The sequence below is a fragment of the Mustela putorius genome, unplaced genomic scaffold, assembly GCF_011764305.1.
Source record: "Mustela putorius furo isolate JIRA1106 unplaced genomic scaffold, ASM1176430v1.1 tig00000867_pilon_pilon_pilon, whole genome shotgun sequence".
Lineage (NCBI taxonomy): Eukaryota > Metazoa > Chordata > Mammalia > Carnivora > Mustelidae > Mustela > Mustela putorius.
The window spans coordinates 3,865,669-3,888,012 of NW_025421501.1; the positions used below are offsets into that span (position 1 = coordinate 3,865,669).

At 47.5% G+C, this 22,344-nt stretch overlaps 1 protein-coding gene across 3 annotated transcripts in view; it reads left to right on the top strand.

Moving 5' to 3' along the window:
• TRPV1 (transient receptor potential cation channel subfamily V member 1) overlaps positions 1-22,344 on the top strand; it is a 44,599-nt gene that overhangs the window by 6,883 nt on the left and 15,372 nt on the right. For 2 of the 3 annotated variants that reach the window (XM_045085460.1, XM_045085461.1), the window contains exons 2-10: positions 10,345-10,664; positions 11,422-11,588; positions 11,665-11,817; positions 12,297-12,437; positions 12,571-12,869; positions 13,400-13,579; positions 15,942-16,100; positions 17,462-17,557; positions 19,126-19,196. In XM_045085460.1, coding sequence (XP_044941395.1) covers positions 10,378-10,664; positions 11,422-11,588; positions 11,665-11,817; positions 12,297-12,437; positions 12,571-12,869; positions 13,400-13,579; positions 15,942-16,100; positions 17,462-17,557; positions 19,126-19,196 — 1,553 coding nt within the window. In that variant the 5' untranslated portion in view covers positions 10,345-10,377. Of the gene's footprint in view, positions 1-10,344; positions 10,665-11,421; positions 11,589-11,664; positions 11,818-12,296; positions 12,438-12,570; positions 12,870-13,399; positions 13,580-15,941; positions 16,101-17,461; positions 17,558-19,125; positions 19,197-22,344 lie in introns of those variants that run through there. The other variant, XM_045085462.1, reaches the window with a different exon arrangement.

Here is a 22,344-nt window from a genome sequence, read left to right on the forward strand (position 1 = left end):
TTACTGTCAACACAATGATGAGTTGCTGATTTTCTATCACTAGGGAATGAAATTAACACTAGCACAGATTTATGTGTGTGCAGAAGGAGAGCAATTCATTCTTTATGTAAGTGACATTGAGCTAAACCTTGAGAGTTTCAGTCCATCAATACCAACAACAAAGAGTTAACATTTTTTGAGTACCTGCTTTGTACTAGGAGCTAATCTAAGCTCCACTTGTTTGGACCTGTTGATCTTTATGGTGATCCTAAAAGATAGGTACTATTATCTTCATTTCTCAGATGAAGAAACTGAGACTCAAAAACGGTAAGTAACCTACCTAAGGTCACAGCTCTAGGATGCAACCCCAGAGCCCACTTTCTTTGGCGTTCTAGGCTGAGAGAGCAAATGTATGGACATGAAAGACTTCCATGAGCAAGCAGGCTGTGAGGAATTGTCTGGTGTAACTTGGTCATAGGGCATATGAAAGTGTATGATAGGACTTGTGACTGGAAATGTTGGCCAAACTGTGAAGGATCTTGGATGCCAGATGAAGGGTTTGGACTTTCTCCTGCGGGCAGTGGAATGGAGGACAGGCTTCCTGGGGGCTTTAGGAGTATAACTGCCAGTGTGCAGACTCTAGATTGGAGAATGGGTGTTGAAGAAGGCAGGAGCCTAACTGGAGGGGCCTAGAAAGCAGCCCATGAGAGAAGGTGGCCTGAACCAACCTGGAGGCAGAGACTGCCACACATACCCTTCTTTTGGCTCTTGACTGTGACTAGATCCATATTATGCTTATATGGTTTTCATGTTCTCTATTTTTCTTCCCAACTGCACTGAAAGCTGTTTGAGGGAAGGGTTCCTTTTAAGCTGTTCTCTTCCCTGTCCTCCTCCTTCATCTTAGGCTGATGCCTATGTTTGGAATGTCCTCTTCTAGGGCGGAACATTATTCCTTGTCCAAGGCCCAGCTCAAATGCCATCTTCCTGCTACAGTCTCCCTGGCCCTATATTTGTCCCTGGATTATAATCGCAACTGGCATCTAGGACAGCTCTCAGTGTTTGCTCATGGCATGGCCTGTTGGCCTCTGGCTTGTGCCTATTACAGGGCTCCCCACCAAGTAAAGCATCAGAGAGAGCCTAGCAGGTCTTCCTCCTCATGCATCCTGGCCTCCTTTAGGGCAGAGACCATCTTATTCACCTACTCAATTGCTGTGGGTTTGCTAGTGCCCAGTGGTCTCAGGAAAGAGGGCAGTTTGCCTCTGACCTCTTGTCTCAACCACAGTTAGATGGACAGATCACGTCTTTGAAATTGAGAGATTCTGGGTTTAGAGATACTCACTGTGTGAGTCATGAAACATTAAGCAAATCTTGTTCTTTTTTCATTAAAAAACAATTAGTCAGAACCTCGAGCTAATGGCCGGATATAGCTCAACAGTCAGCAGATGCGGTTCTCATTTGAAATAATGAGGATGAGAACCATAATCCCCCATGCCTGTCCAGAGCTTTACCAGCTCAGAGACTATTGACGCCCAGTATCCTTATTAATCCTCAGAAAAGCCCTGTAAAGCAGGTAGGGCAGATGCTTTTGCCCATTTTGTGGATGGAGGAAGCAGGCCCAGAGCTTTGGCTGTCAGCCCAAATTTATGCAGTGGGCATCTAGCACAACTGGACCTCCTCTCCCGCCTCCATTTTCTGCCCATGCTCCCGACCCTCCCATCTCTTCTCCCTTTTGTTCCCAGTCCCCATCCTGGGTCCCAGCTCTGCAGAGCAGGGCACTGAGTGGATGCCTTATCCTGCCCTGGCTTAGGTGGCTGCTCCACCCACTTCTGGAGTACGCTGACACCCCTCGAAGAGCTCTGCCCTCCTCAGAAACTGACTCACTTGGGTACCCAGTGATGGTAATACACAGACCAAAGGCAGAAAGGAAAGTCATTTTCTTCCAGGCTTGCTGTTTGCCATCTGCATCTGGGATCTCTGAAGCCATTTAAAATCTGGGAGGTGGGGCGCCTGAGAGGCTCAGTGGGTTAAGCCTCTGCTTTTGGGCTCAGGTCATGATCTCAGGGTCCTGGGATTGAGCCCTGCATCAGGCTCTCTGCTCTGCTTCCCCCTCTTTCTCTACCTGCCTCTCTGCCTACTTGTGATTTCTCTGTCTCTCTCTGTCAAATAAATAAATAAAATCTTAAAAAAATAAAAATAAAATCTGGGAGGCAAGACACAAAGATCAGGGAAGTGAAATGTCAACACAAAATTTAGAAAGCTCAAGACAAGACAAGACTAGTAGAGTTGGCACTGTCCTTGGGTGGGGTATAGGTACAGGTTCCCACCTGGTTCCTCCCAGAAATGCCAGGCTGACAGTTTTGGTAATCAGGCTTTTTCAGCACAGGAGAGTGTGCTGGTCTCTAGCTGTACCAGTAAGTCTGGCTTCAAATCCAGGACCCAGATGGATGAAGAAAAGAAATGAGGATTCTCTCATCAGAGTCAAGAGCTCAGTTTAAGTCAATGTGCCCCCTGGTGGTAACTCTAGAAGAACAGCCATTGTGATGTGGGTTCCAGCCAACTTGGCCCACACACTGGCTGGTGTATCCTTTAGTACTTTCCTCGACTGCTCTATCCTCAGACCTGAGCTTGGAGTAGGTGTCCCCTCCCAAAATGCATCATTTAGACATGATCTACTTAGAATTTTAATGGGTACATCATTACATCGATCCAAGAACACCCTTAAAGAATTATGGAGCGGGCCTTGGTGGTATAGTGGTGAGCATAGCTGCCTTCCTTAAAGAATTATGGAAGCTGGGGGGAGGGGAGTTGTTGCCCATTATGACCCAGAAAACTAGGCTGATGACCGCAGTGCTCACCTCTAAGGCGGTGTCTGTGCCACCGTTTCATGAGTTTTACTAGAACCCCTCAGTGCAGATTTGCTCAGATCAAACAATGCCAATAAATACAGTGTGCTACCCTGGGTAAGGCAAGGAACTAGGCTTAGAGAAGGAAAACTGAGGGGAAGATTGAGGGGGCGAGAGCCCTGTCATCCTGAAGCCATTTAGGTCTGTGAAATAAGACACAAACATCAGAGATGTTAAAGCTCAATACAAGCTTTAGGAAACTTCAGACAAGACTGGTATGGCTGTCCCTGTCCTTGGGCAGGTTACACAGCCTGTCTGCACTTCATTTCCTGATCCATAAACTGGGGACAAAGTCACACTTTCCTCCTGAAACTGTGAGAGTCTGATGAGTTAATGCTCAAAGTGTTTACCCCATGCACACTGCATGGGTTTAATAAGGATCTCCTGCTGTTATTGTCATTGTGCACCAGTTTTACAGGAAGGCATATGCTGAGATTTCTGTAAGAGTTTAGAGGTGAGTACTTAGACTAGGCCCTTGATAGGCTTTTTGGAGGATGTGGGAGTTGAATGATAGTCTCAGTAATCACAGGTCTCACCTGACACCTGGGCCTTAAAGACGTGTTAAGTGGATGCACAGTGCAAGCATATTGGGCCGAAGAAGGGCAGGGGAAGAGCATGAAGGCAGGTGCAGTTGGTGTGACTAGGAAGGAGATGTGTCCGGGTGACAGGAGGGGCTGTCAGTGGGAGAGGGGACCGAGGCTGTGGGCTCAGGGTGCCAGGCTGAAGGATAAGGCTTTGTTACGTAGTCAGGAGGATGTTCCAGGACTGGGATTGGGACGTGGTAAATCGGGGTGCTTGGCCAGGGAAGGAAGGTATCTCTGGAGCCTTAGGTGACAGGAAGTAGCTGCTAGTTACAGAGAAGGATAGATGTGAGCTATGGAAATGTAGCCCAGATAGGACAGAGAAGGAGAGGCTTGAGATGACAGAGTATATCAGGCTTGGTGACCACAAGAAAGTTGGTGTCTCTATAGGCAGAAACATTAGGAGGGGGGACTGTGAAGGGCAGAGGAGTCTGCTTGGATGTGCTGAGTAGAAGGGATTTGTGGTCTTCATCTGGAGATTCCAGGAGGTAGGGATGGAGCTCAGGGGTGAGGGGAGGGTTGGACCCCTGCATGAGGTGAGGGAGTCCCTGGCTTGGGAAAGTCAGATGGGTCCTTGGAGGAGTGGAGTCTCAGAAAGGGGTAAGAAGTTAGAAGTGTCAGTCGTAAGGTCCTGTGTGTTGAGAAAAAGCAGTCAGAGAAGGATGAGAAGGGCCACATTTCCCCGTGGCCCTCACGGTATGCAGGGTACCATGCAGACTCCGGGAGATGTTGTCAGCACCCAATGGCTCTGTTACAAGGGGACACATTTAGTGATGTATATTGTCCTCACCGGAGGCAGACATCACCTCAGCCAAGGGGACGGTTCTGGTGGAGAAGTGCAACCTGCCCCTTTCTTGGACTTTGCCCCTGAGCTGGCCAGTTGTCTCGGCGCCTTTCTCAGATGTCTCCCACCTGTTCCCCAGGGCTGCCCATGTCTGAGACCTGGCCCTGGCGAGCCCGAGCCTGTCCCTAAGATAGCATAGGCCTGTCTCCATACCAAGGGGTTCCCCACAGCACCTCTGGCCCACACATTTGGTTAGAAGGAACAGTGACTCAGAGAACTTGTAGGCTGAGAGGTCACTACTGGGGAGTTTTTCATATATAGGTAACAGTTATGTATAATGAAGAATGAATTCCATGATCCAGCAATTTCACTTCTGGAATTGAAACCTAAAAGAATTGGAGGCTGTGACTCAAAGAGGTATTTGTACACCCCTGTTCACAGCAGCATAGTTCATCCTACAGTTAAAGGTTGGAAGCAACCCAAGTGTCCATTGAGAGATGAATGGCTAAATAAAATGCAGTATAAACATATGATGGATTATTATTCAGCCTTACAAAGGGAGGAGATCTGCTATTTGCTATAACAGGGATGAATCTTGAGAACGTTATGGTAAGTGAAATAAGCCAGTCACAAGAAGATAAATACGGCGTGATTCCACTTACATGACAATTTTAGAGTAATCCGATTCATATACAGAATGTAGACTGGTTTCCAGAGGCTGTGGGAGGGGAGCAGTTGGGATTTAGTGTTTAATGGGTATAGAGATTCAGCTTTGCAAGGTGAAAACAGTTTTGGAAATGGATGGTGGTAATGGCTGCCCCACATTTTGAATGTACTTCATGCTCCTGAATTGTATGCTTAAAATGGCTAAAATGATATTTTTACTGTTCTATGGATTTTACCAAAATTTCAGAAAAGGGACGAATTCAAAGGTTCATTTTAATTGCAGCTAAAGTGGCACATATGGAAAGGCACACAGCTAAGAAGGTGTCCAAGCAGGGGGCATGGTATGGCATGTTGAGATGGGCCTGGCTTCCATACCCAGACCAATAGCATGACCTGGGCAGTCAGCTAACTGCATGGACTTCTCATGTGTGGAATGAGTCTGGCCATCTCTGCCCTGCCACTGCCCACGGTGTTGGGGGGCCTGGGAGAATGAGTTTGCACAGCCTCTCTCTAAACTGTCCAATGGCATCCAAAGTCCTTGCAGTGTCTGCACTCTGTTATTTTGACTTAAGGCTCAACCTTGTGAGCTACTCCAAGTAGGGCTATGATGGGGCTTTTGGCATGTGGCTGCTCATTTCAGGCTGTGTGGGGCCTGTGGTTTGTGGAGGTATGTAGGGTTCCTATGGGCAGCTGCCAGGTTGGGTTCTGCAGGACATTTTGGGCTGCAGACTAAATGCATACTCAGAAGGACCTGGCAGCTTTTGTCAGTAATATTCTGGGAGGGAATTAAGCCTTACTTTTGGTAAAATCCATAGAACAGGAAAAATATCATTTTAGCCATTTTAAGCATACAATTCAGGAAAAGTATTAACTTTTCTCCTGCGCATTTAGGATCATACTTAGAGAAACAAGGAAGTAGACAAAATAATTTCCTGTGTTCTGTGGTTCCATGAGGAATCCCAGCTGAATGAATCTGGGACCTGGCAGATCCAGAAGCCTCCCACCTCAATCCCTACACCACGGTTCCATAGGGAATGAGAGGCCTGAGAGAGGCAAGGACCCAACCAAGGTCACACACAGCTGGTGGCAAAGATGGCATTCAAAACCAGGTCCATAGATGTCAAGCCGGGACTGTATGATGGGTGACATGATCATTTCCATCCTCTACATGGTGCTGGGTTTGACATTTCTGGTTGTAAAAGTGAATTCGTGGTTTTTTTTTTTTTTTTTTTTTTTCTTCCCCTGGACCATGCTGTCTGTAAGGGTAGTGGGTTTGGGAGGCCTGAGCAGTGCCCTTCTCTTCCTTGTGAGCTGAGGTCACAGCCCTGGCTGGTTCTGGGCTGTGTTGTGGCTAAGTGCACTGCAGCCCCTGGCATGGTGGGAGGCGGGGCAGCAGCTAAGTGGTTTCTGAAAAAGGGCAAAAATGATGGGAAAAGCTCTGGGATCCTCTGGGAATCAGCCACGGCAACAGCAGCTGCTGCCATTGCTGGAAACGTTTTCCTTGAGTGCCAGAGCGTACCCACAGCTCATCCTGACCAGTGCAGAGCAACCGCGACCTGGGGAGGGGCCAAGGACCCTCACAGAGTCAGGGAGGCAGCTTTCCTCCCCACACCATTCCAGCTCTCCCTTCAATTAACAATAGTCTCGGAGCTCCCTGGTACCTGCTGTGTCTGAGCTGTGCCTGCATCTAGCCGGTGAGTCCTTTTTGTTGTTTGATGGCCAGTGTCGATGTTAGATTTTAGAATGGCATAGTGAGCTGTCAGAAGCCAGGCTTTGCCTCTGTCCAGTTGTGTGATTATAAGCAGTTCAACTAGCCTCTTAGCACCTCAGTTACCCCATCTGAACATGGGATAACCACAGTGACTGCCTCAAAGGTCGTGGGGGTGCATAAGTGATGTGTGGGGATGCATATAGAGCATTTACTGTGGCTAATCATAAACACTTGGCAGGTGATAGGGGAGGTTGCCATGGTCAAATGTGTATTATTTGTACCTGAGTCATCCTGGACCCTCATCCTGGAGCAAAGAGGCCATGGGTCCTGCAGAGGCCAGTGGTTTGTGGGTGGAGGTTTCAGCACATTGCCCTCTCTGTACTAAGGGGGTGCTGGGCTGGGAGACAGGAGCTCTGGGTTCTTGTCCAGGCTCCAGTCACTCTGTTTCGGGTAGATTTCCTCTGGCTCTTCATTCATAGGTTGGGTAGCCCCTCAGGTCTCTATTCCTCTTTAGGAAATACTCAGGTAGGCCAAGAAGGCAAGAGAGGTATGGGCTAGGTCCTGGGCCAGCTCCTAAGAGCCTGCGGGGAGGCCAGAGACAGACAGATACTTTGAGCGGAGAGGGAGCAGAAGAGCTGCACCTCAGTATGTCTCGTCTGGATTGGGGAGAAAAGGGAGGCTTCTCCTAGGTGGTGGCCAGTGTCCTCCTTGGCTCTGGAGTTGAGGAAGGCCCAGAGGCCAAGTTAAGTTTTTGCTGAGCAGGGTCATTTTTTCCAAGACTATCCTTTAGTCCAGACTGGTGTTTATGAATCTTGTAGAAATCAGAACCACTGTCTCCATCAAATACCCTAAGACATGGTTGGAAATACCCTATCACTGCAGAACATTCAACTGTGACAGGTGCATTGCCATGGGACTCATGTACTAGACACACCCAGGCCTGGCAGTGGCAGGCTTTCCTGTCTCTGTCTACCCCACAGCCCAAAACAAATAGCTTCTTAGTCCCTGTCCTTCCCTCTGCTCTTGAAGAAGCTTGGCTTCTGGTAGGGAATCAGGTGTGGGGCATGTGGAGCAGACTTGGGGTTTCTTGACCTACTGAAGGATGTTACTGTGTAGGCTGCTTCATGTTTCTTGGGTTTGATTAGATTTGGACCAGTCAGAGGAAGAGGCAAAAAGGAACGTCGCAGAACGATTTTGTGGACGCTCCTGCTAATGGGTGCTCTTATTGGAGTGTTAAGAGCTGTGAGTCAGGAAGTACGTTTATTTTTGGTTTTGTGGCCAGGCCTATCCAAGGGGATAGCCCTGGGAGAGCCACGCCTGGCATATGGCCTGGATCTTACTCATACTTCATTTTGGGCTTTGAGTTTCCTGGGATACTTGTTTGAGCAGGAAGGTTCTACAGGTTGGGGCTTCTGATGGGGAAGGGTGTTGTCCCTGCATGATTGGCCCCAGGGCTGGGGAACCCTGATCTGATCAGCCCCCCACTCTAGGATGAGATCTGGGGCTGAGTCTGATGCCTGAGAAGAGCCTCGAGCCTTCAGAGAGGTGGTGGAGTGCTGGAGACGCTTGAGAGCCAGGCTGCTGCATATCAGATCTGGCTCCCTCCTCTGCCTGTGTGGCTTCAGGGAACCACTGTGTGTGCATCTCCTCATCTGTCACGCGCTTACTTCTCAGACAAGTGAAAATGAAGTGAGTGCATGTGAGGTGTTCAAACAGCACCCACCTTTGCATAGCACATGCTCAAGCATGTCAGTTATTCTCATTCTTCCTAGCCTCCTGTGCCTTTTAAAGGTGACACGCTCCCCACAGTATGAACAGTCCTGAACAGGAAATTACCTTTTGAAAGTATAGAAGAATGCCAGTCTTCATGCTTCTGAAGCTTCTCGTGGCTTCCTACCATCCACACAATAATGTCCACATCCTGTTCCTTGACATCCAAGGACAGCAGCCATCTGGTTCTGACCCTGCTGCCTGCCTTCAAGTCCCACTGGCTTCCTCTCTATCAGCTAGTCTGGGATCTGCATTGTCTCCCCCAGTTCCAGACCAACCCTGCTCTCCTTCTGAGCCCAGATCCTCTGTCACTTCCTCCCTGAAGCCTCCTTCAGTACCCTGGCCCCTCCTGCGATAGCCCTGCCCCAGCCAGCACCTAGGTTCTGTCTCACTTGGGGCCTGAGCACTCTCTGTGCCCCCCAGCAGGGGCCTGGGTTCCCAGTGGGATTCTGTACATAGGTGTTGAGTGATGGAATGAACAAATGGGTGAGTGGTCAGGAGTGGGATTCTCTGTGGCCGGGACACTTCCTGCTGCAGGGTTTCCATTTAATGGATGACCCAGAGAAAGACTCGGTCCCTCCTGAAGGAGGAACAACAGGCAGGAGGGAAGATGGGTCTGTCTTACAGGATGCAGAGAGGTGAGGCAACCTCATTTTCTTCCTCCAAGGATCTGGGCATCAGATGGTAGCTGATTTATTGCCAAGGCCCAGCAATGTGCTCTGAGTGTTCACTGTCTGAACTTGCACTTGAAAATGCAGGCCTAGGGGGCACCTCCCTTTCCTTCAGTGGCTATTTTCTGGAATCCAGCCACTGCTGGAATATGAATCTCAATTTCTATGCAAATGGGAACAAAAAGGGCTGTATCTGATCTCTTTCATGTCCTCCACAGAGACCAGCCCAGCGTTTTTTCATAAGGGGGTGGGGGATCAGGCAAGCTCCCTGCTCAAGAGGAGGTCACAGGTTATGGGGGAGATAAGGCAGTACCAGATAGAAATTGCTAGACTGAAGGATGGTAGACAACCAACTGGGCCACTCTGGAGCAGGGAGGGGTGCATGGCCAGCACAGAGCTTGGGGGTGTGGCAGAGGCAGCATCCGTGCTGGACGCCAAGGGGAGTTGGCATCTTAAAGGTGGTAGGATTTGGGCAAAAGGAGGAGAAGGGAAAAAGCACCCCAGGTGGAGGCCCTGAGATATGGGAGAGCCCTGGGTATTAGACAGTGGGGATTTCCTGCTTGGATGGAGCAAAGCATGGGAGAGGAGGTTAGAGAGTGAATGGAAAGCAGTATCAAAACAAGTTCACAGCCATATGTGCCAGAAGGCCTGAACCAGCCCTGAATAATTTAAAATTTCCAAGTTCAGGGATGCTTGAAATATGCCAATTTCACAGAAATGACCAAAAGTGCAAAAAATCTACAAACTCAACAGTTGCAGCCAACCGGGTCAAAGAGCAAAGACCTGGGAGTATGGTGGTGACAGGGACATGCCGCTCACCTTGTTCGTGAAGATACAGCCTGCCCTGCTTTTCAGGGTTGAGCCATCCCCAGCACCTTGTTCTCTCCTGAATGCGCAGTCAATGACAGCCACTCCCATCGTTCCCTTACTTTGATCTTGGAGGGAGGCAGAGCAGTGGTTAACATTCTACTTTGCAGAAGAGGCACCTGAGGTCCAGAGAGGAGAGCAATACATTCAAGACCTTCAGAGCCTGATGGCTCCGAGCTGGGGGACCCATTCACCCCTGAGCCCCATGCCCATGGGGCTACTAGGCCAGTTCATGCCTGGGGTAGGAGGCATAGCACCTCCGGAAGCTTCAGTTCTAGGGGGCTAGTGCCGACAGCTATTGGACCTCTGGGGTGTGCTGCTTCATAGGGGCTTTTGCAAGGAGGGCAGATATGGGCTAGAATCATGCTGTCCTTGAGCTGGGAACAAACCTCATCTTGGTGGCTGCCTGCAGGCTGTCTCTTAGGCCACGAAGGATCTGGCAAGGATGAAGAAATGGGGGAGCTCAGATTCAGGGAAGGCTGAGGACCCATCCCAAGAGGACTCCTGCCCAGACCCCCTGGATGGAGACCCTAATTCCAGGTCAGCTCCAGCCAAGCCCCACTTCTTCCCCACGGCTAAGAGCCGCAGCCGGCTTTTTGGGAAGTGTGACTCAGAGGAGGCTTCACCTATGGATTGCTCTTATGAAGAAGGCCAGCTAGCCTCTTGCCCAGCCATCACAGTCAACCCCGTTGTCATCATCCAGAGGCACGAGGATGGCCCCACATGTGCCAGGTAAGCTGTATCTGGAGCATGGACCCCCTTCTTCACCAGGAGCTGAGCTGGCTCCTCTGGCTAAGGCCCTAGCTATGGAGATACCACGTGGTACTCTAAGCTTCTGGGCTGTGGGTCACAGAGCCAGGGAGCTGGGGACCCTTCAGAAGTCATGTGGTCCAACATCTGCCCTCAGCAGCTTTGGGACACATGGTCATGGATGCTGGTGTATACGCTGATTTTAGCTGCTGGTTGATTTCCAGGTGTCCAGTCCTCAGTGCTCACCAGTCCCAAAGATTTAGACTTTAAGTAGAAAAGCTCAAAGCCGGGAGGCTTTCAGACAGAGAGGGCAGAACCATTCTAGTGAGGAGCCCACCAAGTGTCTCCACCAAGGCAGGTCAGGGAGGGCTCATAGACTAGCTAACTCCCAGGCCAGTATGGGGATATTTTTCACTTGGCAGTGGCCATCTAAACCCTTCAAACCCCCATCTCCAGCCTCTTCCAGGAGGACACTGCCCCTAGAGCCCCAGCTCCTGAGAAAATGGAGAAGTTGGAAGTGGTGGCAGGAAGGACTTTCCAGAGGGTGCCTACTGGCGGGCTGGGGATGCAGTGAGGGCATTTGCACCCCCACGGTTCCTTGTTACATCAGTTTCCTGGACAGTCACCTAGACTAAGGCATGGATTTTGTATCACGTATTTTTTCCCTTTTGGTTTACCTTGGGCTTCTGTCATGCTCCCTGGTCAGAATAGTTTGATGAAGGGGTTTTCTGGCCCCCAGGCAGCTGTCCCAGGATTCTGTCACTGCCGGATCTGAGAAGAGCCTCAAGCTTTATGATCGCAGGAAGATCTTTGAAGCCGTCGCTCAGAATAACTGTGAGGAGCTGCAGAGCCTGCTGCTCTTCCTGCAGAGGAGCAAGAAGCACCTGATGGACAGCGAGTTCAAAGGTGGCCCTGGGGAGCCGGCTTCCTGGGAGGGGCCCCGGCCACTGTGCCCAGCTCTGATCCTCCCTTTGTCTTGCAGACCCAGAGACAGGGAAGACCTGTCTGCTGAAAGCCATGCTCAACCTGCACGAGGGACAGAATGACACCATCCCCTTGCTCTTGGAGATTGCCCGGCAGACGGACAGCCTGAAGGAGTTGGTCAATGCCAGCTACACAGACAGCTACTACAAGGGTGAGGAGGGGGACGGGGTCTGGCATGGCTCTGTCCACCAGCACATCTGGAGCCAGCAGGCATTGTTGTGCCTGGGCAAGCCTCTCGGCTCCTTGCTCCCTATACCAGCCACTGAGGTGGCATCTCCCGAGCCCAGGGGGTCCTTGCCTCCCCTGCCTGCTGGACTTGATTTCTCCTGGTGCTGACAGTCCCCTCCTTCCCTCTGTGGACTTGGTGTTCTTTACCTCCAGAAGCCATGACTACTGTCTCTGCTACTGTTCCTTGATGTTGGGCAGCTTTGACGACTCTAGTTCCCAGTCTGGTATTCCCCTGTGGGTCTCTGCTTCTGCCAAGGGGACTCCCTGGGTCCCCTTTGGGTATTCTGTCTAGCTCTCCTGTTTTGCGGGGGAGTCATCTGGCATTTTTTGCCCAGGTCTTCCTCTTGTACCTGCCCAAGCACAGGACTGTGAGTACAAACCCAACAGCACCCATCTCCACAGGCCAGACAGCCCTGCACATTGCCATCGAGAGGCGGAACATGGCACTAGTGACCCTCCTGGTGGAGAATGGGGCAGACGTCCAGGCTGCAGCCAACGGGGACTTCTTTAAGAAAACCAAAGGGAGGCCTGGCTTCTACTTTGGTAGGGACATGTGGCTTTTTGACAATTGCTAAGGGGAGGTTTGGGGTGGAGACAGAGGGATTTGGAGGCTGGGTGGTCTAGGGACCATGCTACTCTATTCTTGAGGCCCATCATATGCCTGTGTTGGCCACAGGTGAGCTGCCCCTCTCTTTGGCTGCATGCACCAACCAGCTGGGCATCGTGAAGTTCCTGCTGCAGAACTCTTGGCAGCCAGCGGACATCAGCGCGAAGGACTCCGTGGGCAACACAGTGCTGCATGCGCTGGTAGAGGTGGCCGACAACACAGCAGACAACACCAAGTTTGTGACAAGCATGTACAATGAGATTCTGATCCTGGGGGCCAAGCTCCACCCAACACTGAAGTTGGAGGAGCTCACCAACAAGAAGGGGCTGACACCACTGGCTCTGGCTGCCAGGACTGGGAAAATTGGGGTAGGGGGCAAGCTTCATGGCTGAGCTGGGGTATGACTTTTGAGGGTGCTGTGGGAGGGAAGCGCCTACATTGCTGCATACCTGGGATCACCACCCTGCAGAGCCCTGCTGCTGTGGCACTAGGGGCTATTAGAGGAAACCAGAGGAAGTGTGAGATGCTAAGCAGAAACCAGGCACCACACATGTCCTTTTCTGATTTCCACCTCTGAGCAGCACCAACCAAACATGGAGTCGGAGTGAGGTGCTGGCACCTGGGCATGGGGGTAGGTTGAGCCAAGGGCGAAATGGATGTGACCAGGTGTGATCCTCCACCATGGGTCTGATGTGGCTGCAGCTGACATCTGAGTAAGTGGACAGGTTGGTCAGGAGGCTGCTTGGATAGAAGTGAGCGCTTTCCTGGGGCTGGTTTTGGTCTCCAATGGGGCTAGGAAGCAGACTTATCATTGAGGTAGAGCTGGGGGTGTAGTGGGGATGTGTCTGGTGGGGGGCTCCAGGCTGGTCTCTCACAAGCTCTTATATCCCTGTGGCAGGTCTTGGCCTATATTCTCCAGAGGGAGATCCAGGAGCCCGAGTGCAGGCATCTGTCCAGGAAGTTCACGGAATGGGCGTATGGGCCCGTGCACTCCTCGCTCTACGACCTGTCCTGCATTGACACTTGTGAGAAGAACTCAGTGCTGGAGGTGATCGCCTACAGCAGCAGTGAGACCCCTGTGAGTGGGCCTGGGTGGGGCCTGGGCAGGGCGGGCTTCTGGCCTCACTGCGCCCCAGCCCTTGTCCTAGCTCCCATCCAGCTTTGCCTGGAAAACCCACTGCTTGGGGCCTAGGCCCTGATGCCTCATCTCCCCATTTATTCCCACTGGATGTTTTCCTTCATCATACAAATAATGTAAGCTAATTTTTCTATAAAAAAACAAATATTTCAGATAAACAAAAAGAGTCCTCTTCTTTTTGAAGATTTTATTTATTTGACAGACAGAGATCACAAGCACGCTTGAGAGAGGCAGGCAGAGAGAGAGAGGGGGAAGCAGGCTCCCCGCTGAGCAGAGAGCCCAATGTGGGGCTCAATCCCAGGACCCCGAGACCATGACCCAAGCCGAAGGCAGAGGCTCAAACCACTGAGCCACCCAGGCGCCCCAAGAATCCTCTTTTTATACCATATAAAAATGTGTGGTTTCATTTTATTTACATAAATGGGATCATACCATATGAAATGTAGAACAGTTTTTTCTTTTTCTTTTTTTTTTTTTAAAGATTTTATTAATTTATTTAACAGAGAGAGATCACAAGTAGACAGAGAGGCAGGCAGAGAGAGAGAAGGAAGCAGGCTCCCTGCTGAGCAGAGAACCCGATGCGGGACTCGATCCCAGGACCCTGAGATCATGACCTGAGCCGAAGGCAGTGGCTTAACCCACTGAGCCACCCAGGCGCCCTAGAACAGTTTTTTCATTTAATGGTGTGTCTTGTAGATCATTTTATATCAGTACATATGGGCCTGCTTCCTTCAGAAAAACTCCGGCTGCATCGTGTTCCATAGTAGGGATGGGGAGTAAATGCCCATTGGAGGACATTTAAGTTATTCCTAGTTTTTTGTTACTACAGTGCTGTGAGCCACTTGGCATGGGTTTGGGAATTTTTCTAGGATGCCTGGAATTGAAATTGCTAAATCAAAGAAGTATGTATGTTTTAACATTTTAATAGCTACTGCCAAATTGTTCTTCAAAAAGACTGCATCAATTCGTTTGCCCATCACTAGTAGGTAAAAATCTACCCATGTCCTTGTCAATCTGGGTATTATCAATCTTTTCTCAAAAACTAATTTAAGTTGTTGGGGCCAAAAATGCTATCTTATTGATGTCTTAATTCTCGTTGTCTTGATAATGTGAGGTGGATAATATTTTATATAATTATCTGACCAGTCATATTTCTTTGGTTAGATTTCCTATTTGTTGTCCTTCGCCATCTCTTCTATTGGATTGTTGGTCCCATTCCTTTTGATTTGTAGGTACTCTTGTTATAGAATGAATTGATCCTTTCTTTATTGCATATGGAGCCAATATTTTATTTTCTTCTGGTCTGTCTCTTGCCTTCTAACTTAATATAAGGCATCATTTGCTTGTAAGTTCTTCATTTTGAGAGTCAGATTAGTCTTTTTCCTTTATAGCTTCTGTGACCTGTGTCTTGCTTTGCAAGGTCTTTCCCATTTCAAGATTATACACATCTCCTTCAGTACTTTTGTTTCACTCCTTTGTAGGTATTTTATGTTTGGCTTCTTAATTTACCTAGAATTTATTTTTGTGTAGGTATGAAGTAGGCAATTTACTTAATTATTTTGTTTCCGAATGAGCATCCCAGGGCCACTTAATGAAGTAAAGTGCTTTGTTAACTGCTTTGAAAGGCCACCTCTCCTGTCCATTCTTTCTAAGGTGATACCAGTCTCTGAGGCAGACCTAGGGGGTGGGTCTGTGCTGTCAGTGAGGAGGGCCTGCCCCAGTATCTCACGGGACAGGGGCAAAGTTCGGGGAGAGAGCAGCCTAGCCTGCTTTGCTCTGCCCTATTAGCCTCTGTCTGGGCTGCCCTGATGATTCAGAGCCTAGACTCAGAATCCCAGAGGGCTGGCCCATGTAGGAAATGTCTCCAAAAATGCTGGGGTGTTAGATCTAGAGAGGAGAGGGCTATGGGGGCATAGCTGGCATTTTCTTGTTTCCAAAGGCTCTCTTGGGCAGAAATTCAGTACTGGAGTCCCTAGGTGCAGAACAGGGACAACTGGTAGAAAGCAGAGAAGACCAACTTAACTCCAGAGGATAGATCTTCCTGACAGTATTTCTCCCCAGGTTGTGTGAGGCCAGGAGATTCCTATCTCCAAAGGTATTGAAGAAGACATTGAACAGGGACCTTGTTGAGGGAGCTTAAGCTTGGGCTGGGGGTGGGGCTTGGTGGCTAGCAAAGGTTGGGATGATCTGATTTTGGCTCATCCATCTTAGGGATAGTGTAACTTTAAAATAGATCTCTTGGATATGAGATTCTGTGGTTTCTGGCTGGGGAGTGAGTCTTATCTCTCTCTGCTCCCTTTAGAATCGCCACGACATGCTTTTGGTGGAACCGCTGAACCGACTCCTACAGGACAAATGGGACAGATTTGTCAAGCGCATCTTCTACTTCAACTTCTTCGTCTACTGCTTGTATATGATCATCTTCACCACAGCAGCCTACTACAGGCCTGTGGATGGCTTGGTGCGGACTGAGGTTCAGCCTCACGACAGGGAAGTGGGGAGAGGAATGGGCATTCTTATAAGATCCTGGAGTCCTTCCCAGTGTGCTGAAGAGATGAAAGGGTTCTGGGATCATGACCTGAGCTGAAAGCAGACAGTTAACTGACTGAGCCACCCAGGTGCCCCTTGAGCACATCTTCTGTGCCAGGCCCTGCGCCATCCTTCAAATCAGCTTAAGACCAGACTTCTTCCTCTGCCAGGAGCTTTCGACTCCTTTGAGTTACTGAATTGAATCCTTTCCATTGCTACCTAAGCACTTACTTTATTGCCTTTATTTCCAGGGTACCTTGTTTATAAATTTGATATAAAATTCCACCTCCGGGGCACCTGGGTGGCTCAGATGGTTAAATGTCTGCCTTCAGCTCAGGTCATGATCTCTGGTCCTGGGATTGGGCCCCGCATCAGGCTCCCAGCTCAGCAGGGAGCCTGCTTCCCCCTCTCCCTCTGCCTCTCCTCCTGCTTGTGCTCTCTCTCTTTTTCCCAAATGAATAAATAAAATCTTTAAAAAATGAAAAAAATAAAATTCTACTTCTGAGTTAGGTAAAACCTGGCTTCTATCCACTTAATAAACCATTTAATAATTTCATTTTATGACAAAAGAGAAACATGCTAGTGAGACAAGTAGTAAAGCAGTATTTTACAAACCATTGATGGCATGCAGAAAGGAAACCCACCACAAGAAAGGGTCTGACACACAAGGATGACACACGTGTGTGGAATGTCTCACCTTCCACCATCCATGGAAAACCTTGATGGGTTCACCATGGCCATAGGAGCAGCAGGAAGCATATGGCATTGAGTCTATAGGAGTGCTTCCACCTATGCCATCACCCTTCTCCCAGCAGAGCTCTGTGCTAGGACAGCACAGTACTGTAAGGATACTCTGCTTGGCACCTAGAGTCTGCCCCCTTGGGAATCAGGTCCTACAGAGGGGCCTCCTTGCAAGTGTCCCTAATAATGCACTGTCTTTAATTATGCCTCTCTCTCTCTTTCTCTCTTTTAAAGATTTTATTTATTTATTAGAGAGAGAGACAGACAGAGACAGAGATAGCAAGAGAGAACACAACAGGGAGGAGAGGGAGAAGCAGACTCCCCACTGAGCAGGGAACCTGACTTGGGGTTCGATCCCAGGACCCTGGGGATCATGACCTGAGCCAAAGGTAGATGTTTAACCGACTGAGCCACCCAGATGCCCCTATGCCTTTCTCTCAGTAGAGGCTGAGCCTTTTGGGCAGGGGGTGGCTCTCAAACACAGGGCTTGGAAAATGTTTGTTGAATGAGTGAATAAGTGAATGGAGTCACTAACTTCTCTGCACCTTGCAGCCTCCCTATAAGCTGAAACACACCATTGGGGACTATTTCCGAGTCACTGGCGAGATTCTTTCTGTATCAGGGGGAGTCTACTTCTTTTTCCGAGGGGTAAGCATTCCTTCCCACACTGTGAGTCTCCATTATCACCGAAACAAAAAGCCAAGAGACTCACCCAGTGCTCACTCACTCTTTAATTCATGGGAGAGATATACAGGTGAAGAAGAGAGCTCTCCAGACATTCATGACTGGGGGTTGAGGGTCTGCCCCGTGGGTTCCTGTGGACCCAGGATAGTCACATTCAAGGACAGTCAGGACTGAAAGTACAGTTGACCCTAGAATACTGCAGGGATTAGGTGCACCGACTGCCCCCACAATCAAAAGTCTACATGCTTACACTTTTGTTTTGTTTTGTTTTTTATTAGTTTCAGGGGATGAATTTAGTGGTTCATCAGTTGCATATAACACCCAGTGCTCATTTTGACTTTTGACATCCCTCAATTTAACTACTAATAGCCCACTATTGACCGGAAGACTTACCAATAACATAAACAGTCAATTAACATGTATTCTGGATGATATATGTATTGTATACTATATTCTTACAGTAAAGTAAGCTAGAGAAAAAAAATGTTATTAAGAACATCATAAGGAAGAGAAAATACATTTACAGTACTATCTCGTGTTTATAAAAAGAACCACCCAACCCCCTGCATGAGTGGTCCCTCACAGTTCAAAACCATGCTGCTCAAGGATCAACTGTAATATTTAATTCCAGAAATAGAATGGATCATGACTGTTGTTCATTTAATCCAAACATTCTGTTAAAGTTCAAAATAATGAAAGAAATGTACACATATACTGGCATCATTTTATTTTACCTGAAAATGCATGCATCTTACTTGGTACTTCTTCTAACATATGAACAGTCTTTTCTTTGAAGTTTGGACCAATGTTACGTGTTACACTGTTACAAATATTTGGAGGTTGTTATGATTTTTCCCCTTAATCTTTTTGATCTAAGCTACACCCAATATTTCTTTGTGACTCACCATTAAGGAGTCTTTCCAAATTGTTGGACTTTGTCTTTACAGAAGCGACTGTCTTTATTTTGTACTCATATTTTAAATTATAATAAAATACAAAGCCACAGTAGCAAGTGCAGTAGGCAAAAAGCACTCTCGGCAACCAGGATTCACCAGTGGGAGGGAGTGGAGGGTGCGGGTGTCTGAGAGAGGATCTCCTAGCCACCAGCACTCACTGTGGGCATTGGTCAGAATATTTTCAGGGAATGGAGAGCACTGGCTAATCTGATGACTTTGTTCAGTGGAGGCTGATTAAAGAATTTTTACTATAATGAACAGTTATTAAAGAAAACTAGGAAAAATGCACATAGTAGGAAGAAGGAAAAAAAATCTCTCCATCTCATCATTCAAATACAGCAATTAGTAATATTTTGATGATTTTCCTTCCTGTCTTTACTTCTAGGTATTGTTAAAATTCCATTCTCTATTTTAAGAAATCTCTCCTGACCCAGTTACCTGTTAGCCTCACTGTTCTACCTTCGTTGGAATCTGCTTTGATCCCCTCCTGTGTTCCATTTTAGGCCATTTAGGAAACATTGAAAGTGCTCACCATCTAGCCTTTCCTGGGAGCTTACTCTCTCTGTTTGCCTACAGATTCAATATTTCCTGCAGAGGCGGCCATCCCTGAAGACCTTGTTTGTGGACAGCTACAGTGAAATGCTTTTGTAAGTGACACTTTGATTCTTATGCCTCCATAACAGACAGCATCTGTTGGCCCAGTCCTAAGATTATAGCCATCCTTCTAACCCACCCTTTCACTCGTGCTGGGCTTGGAACACAGTAGGACCTCACAAGCATGTTGAATGAATGGTGGAAGGCCCTCAGGAAATGTGTGTCGAATTAGTGGATGGCGAGGCTCTACTCTGTCAGAGATGCACCAGGTGCTAGGGAATGACAAAGATGGGCTCATGGGGCTTAAAGTCTGAGTTACAGTCTGAATACTCTTGTTCATTTTTTCACACGTTTGTCCGACCATTTGGCATCCAGTGAACTGGCACTGGGATACTGAGATGAAACAGATATGATTCCTATCTTCAAGGAATTTCCAGTTTTTCGGGCAGGGCTTCTCAGCCTTGGCACTGTGGACATTTTGGACTGGATGATTCTTAGCTGGGGAGGGGGGGGGACTGTCCTATGCATTGTAGAATGTTTAGCTGCCTCTCTGGCCTCTACCTTTCAGATGCCAATGGCATTCTCCTTGTCCCCCAGTCTTGACAGCCAAAAAATATATCTAGATATTACCAAATGCCCCCAACCTAGGGGGGTACACTGTTTTAGGGAGAGACAGATAAGCAAAAACATAGTTACAAGAACAATGTGGATGTCAGAAAGAACCTCCTTCCTTCACAAAATAACCTGAAACCTTAGGAAGTTTCCTTGCAGGACCCAGGTTACGAAGGGGGCCTTCAGATAGCAATGTGTTCTTCTCCTGGGATCTCTTCCTTGGACTTTACTCTGATCTCCAGGTTTTTCTCATTCCTGAGGCCTGTCTCTCTATTCCTGGCAAATGCAAGGAGCTGATTCTCATCCAGTTGTAGCTAGCTTGTTCCTAGGACTCACAAACTCCACGCTTTTACTATAATCTTGAGATGCTTACACTTTTATTTTGTTTTGTTTTTTATTCGTTTCAGGGGATGAATTTAGTGGTTCATCAGTTGAATATAACACCCAGTGCTCATTACATCAATTGACTTCCTTAATGCCCAACACCCAACTAATTACCCTTTCCTCCCACTCACCTCCCCTCCCAGCCACCCTCAGTTTGTTCCCTAGAGTTCAGCATTTCTTACGGTTTGCCTCCCTCTCAATTTTCATCTTATTTTATTTAGGGGTCCTATGTTCACCTGCTTTGTTAAATTTTACATATGAGTGAAATCATATGGTATTTGTCTTTCTCTGAGATACTTTAACTTCAAAGAGCAAGATCTGTAGGGTTAGGGCAATGCTGGTTTGCTTTACTAAGAGAAGCAATGTTTTCCTACATAGCATTGTGCCAATAAACTTGGTTCTATTTCTAGGAAGACCCATTGTAGGCAGCTTAGAAATTTATTTTATTTTAAACTACCCATGCACATATGGAAACATTGATGAGTACCAAAAAGCTTATAACCAGTATATGAGTTCCTCATCTTAACCCTTCCCAGTCCTTGCATTCCTCCTTCCCAGGGACAATCACTTTTCATTCTCAAAACTTTCTTCTAATGTTTACTCACCCATTAGATGAGGATTTAGCATCTTTCTTTCCTTTCTGCTTCCACTTCTCTAGCCTTCTAATATAGTTCATAGTAGTTTTTATTTTACTGGATATTGAGTAATTTACATTCTTTTTTTTTTTTAAGATTTATTTATTTAATTTGACAGATCACAAGTAGGCAGAGAGGCAGGTGGGTCGGGGGTGGGGGAAGCAGGCTCCCTGCTGAGCAGAGAGCCTGATGCGGGGCTGGATCCCAGGACCCTGGGATCATGACCTGAGCCGAAGGCAGAGGCTTTAACCCACTGAGCCATCCAGGTGCCCCAGTAATTTACATTCTTTTGTCTCTATAAGTAGTATTCACAGTTGAGCTTCAAAATATACTCTATGTCTTTTTTCCCTCTTTCTCCTAAAGTTAATAATTGTCTTGTTTTTATTTGTTTAGTTTTCTTTGTATCCACTGTTAACTCATCCCACATATCTTGAAACCCCTCAGTACAATTTTTCTCAAACTCAGTAACCTAAATTATATGATTGGAATCCCCTGCTCCTTTTTCTTTTCTGGAGGGGTTTCCTCCTGGAATGCTGTCCTCTCTTCTAACTGAGCTCTTTGCTCTCTGGGCCTGCTGCTTAGCTGTCCTCCTGGGACTCTTCTTTGCTGCCAGCCTTGGGATGCTCATTGCTTTCCTCCTGGGTTAGACTTACTATCTCTTTCATGGTTTTACTCCTTGTTTTACTTGAGCACATCCTTCAGTATTATCATCTGGTGAAAAGGATGAACTCATGGTGGAGAGAACACAGTGATGACAGCTCTCACCATACCTGGTTCTTGAGTTTCATTGCTGCCACATACACATCCCATGTGTTATCCCTTCACTAGCACCTTGGAGATCCCTTTCACTTCTCTCCTGATTTGGATCCTTTATTTTCTTAACCTTCTGTCTTCCTCTTTACTGATTCCCCTGTTTGGGGAGAAGGCATCCTTTATCCAAAGAAAGAAAACACATAGTAGGGCAAGGGGGAATAAAATGTATTTCAAATCTGGCATGTCTGAAAATATTCTGCTACACCTTCATGTTTGGTTGATAGCTTGGTTGGGTATATAGTTCTTCTAAGAATTTGAAGATATTTCTCCATTGTTTCCTTGCTTCCAGTATTATAGACAACAAGTTCAAAACCATTCAGACTCTGGATCCTCCTTTAAGACCTGGTTTGCTTTTTCTCTTTATAAATCTGTAGTATCTTCTATTTGTTCCTAGTGTTCTGAAACTTAATGATGTGTCTTGATGTGGATGTGTTTTTATCCAATGTCCTGGACACTTAGGGGGCTCTTTCAATCTGGAAATTTATATCTCTTATTTCTTGATTTCTCTTCTGGAACCCTGTGGTATGTATATTGAACTTGACCTAGTCTGAACCAGATCTTATATTTTCTCACTTGTGTTTTATCTCTTTATCTTTGGCTCTTCTTTCTGGGAGGTTCAAATCAACTCTAATTTCCAACCCTCTTATTGAGTTTATTATTTTTTATAATTTCTAAATTATAATTTTTAATTTCTAAATTAATTTTTAATTTCTAAATACTCTTCAAAATTCTTTGTTCCTTCTTTACGGCATTCTAT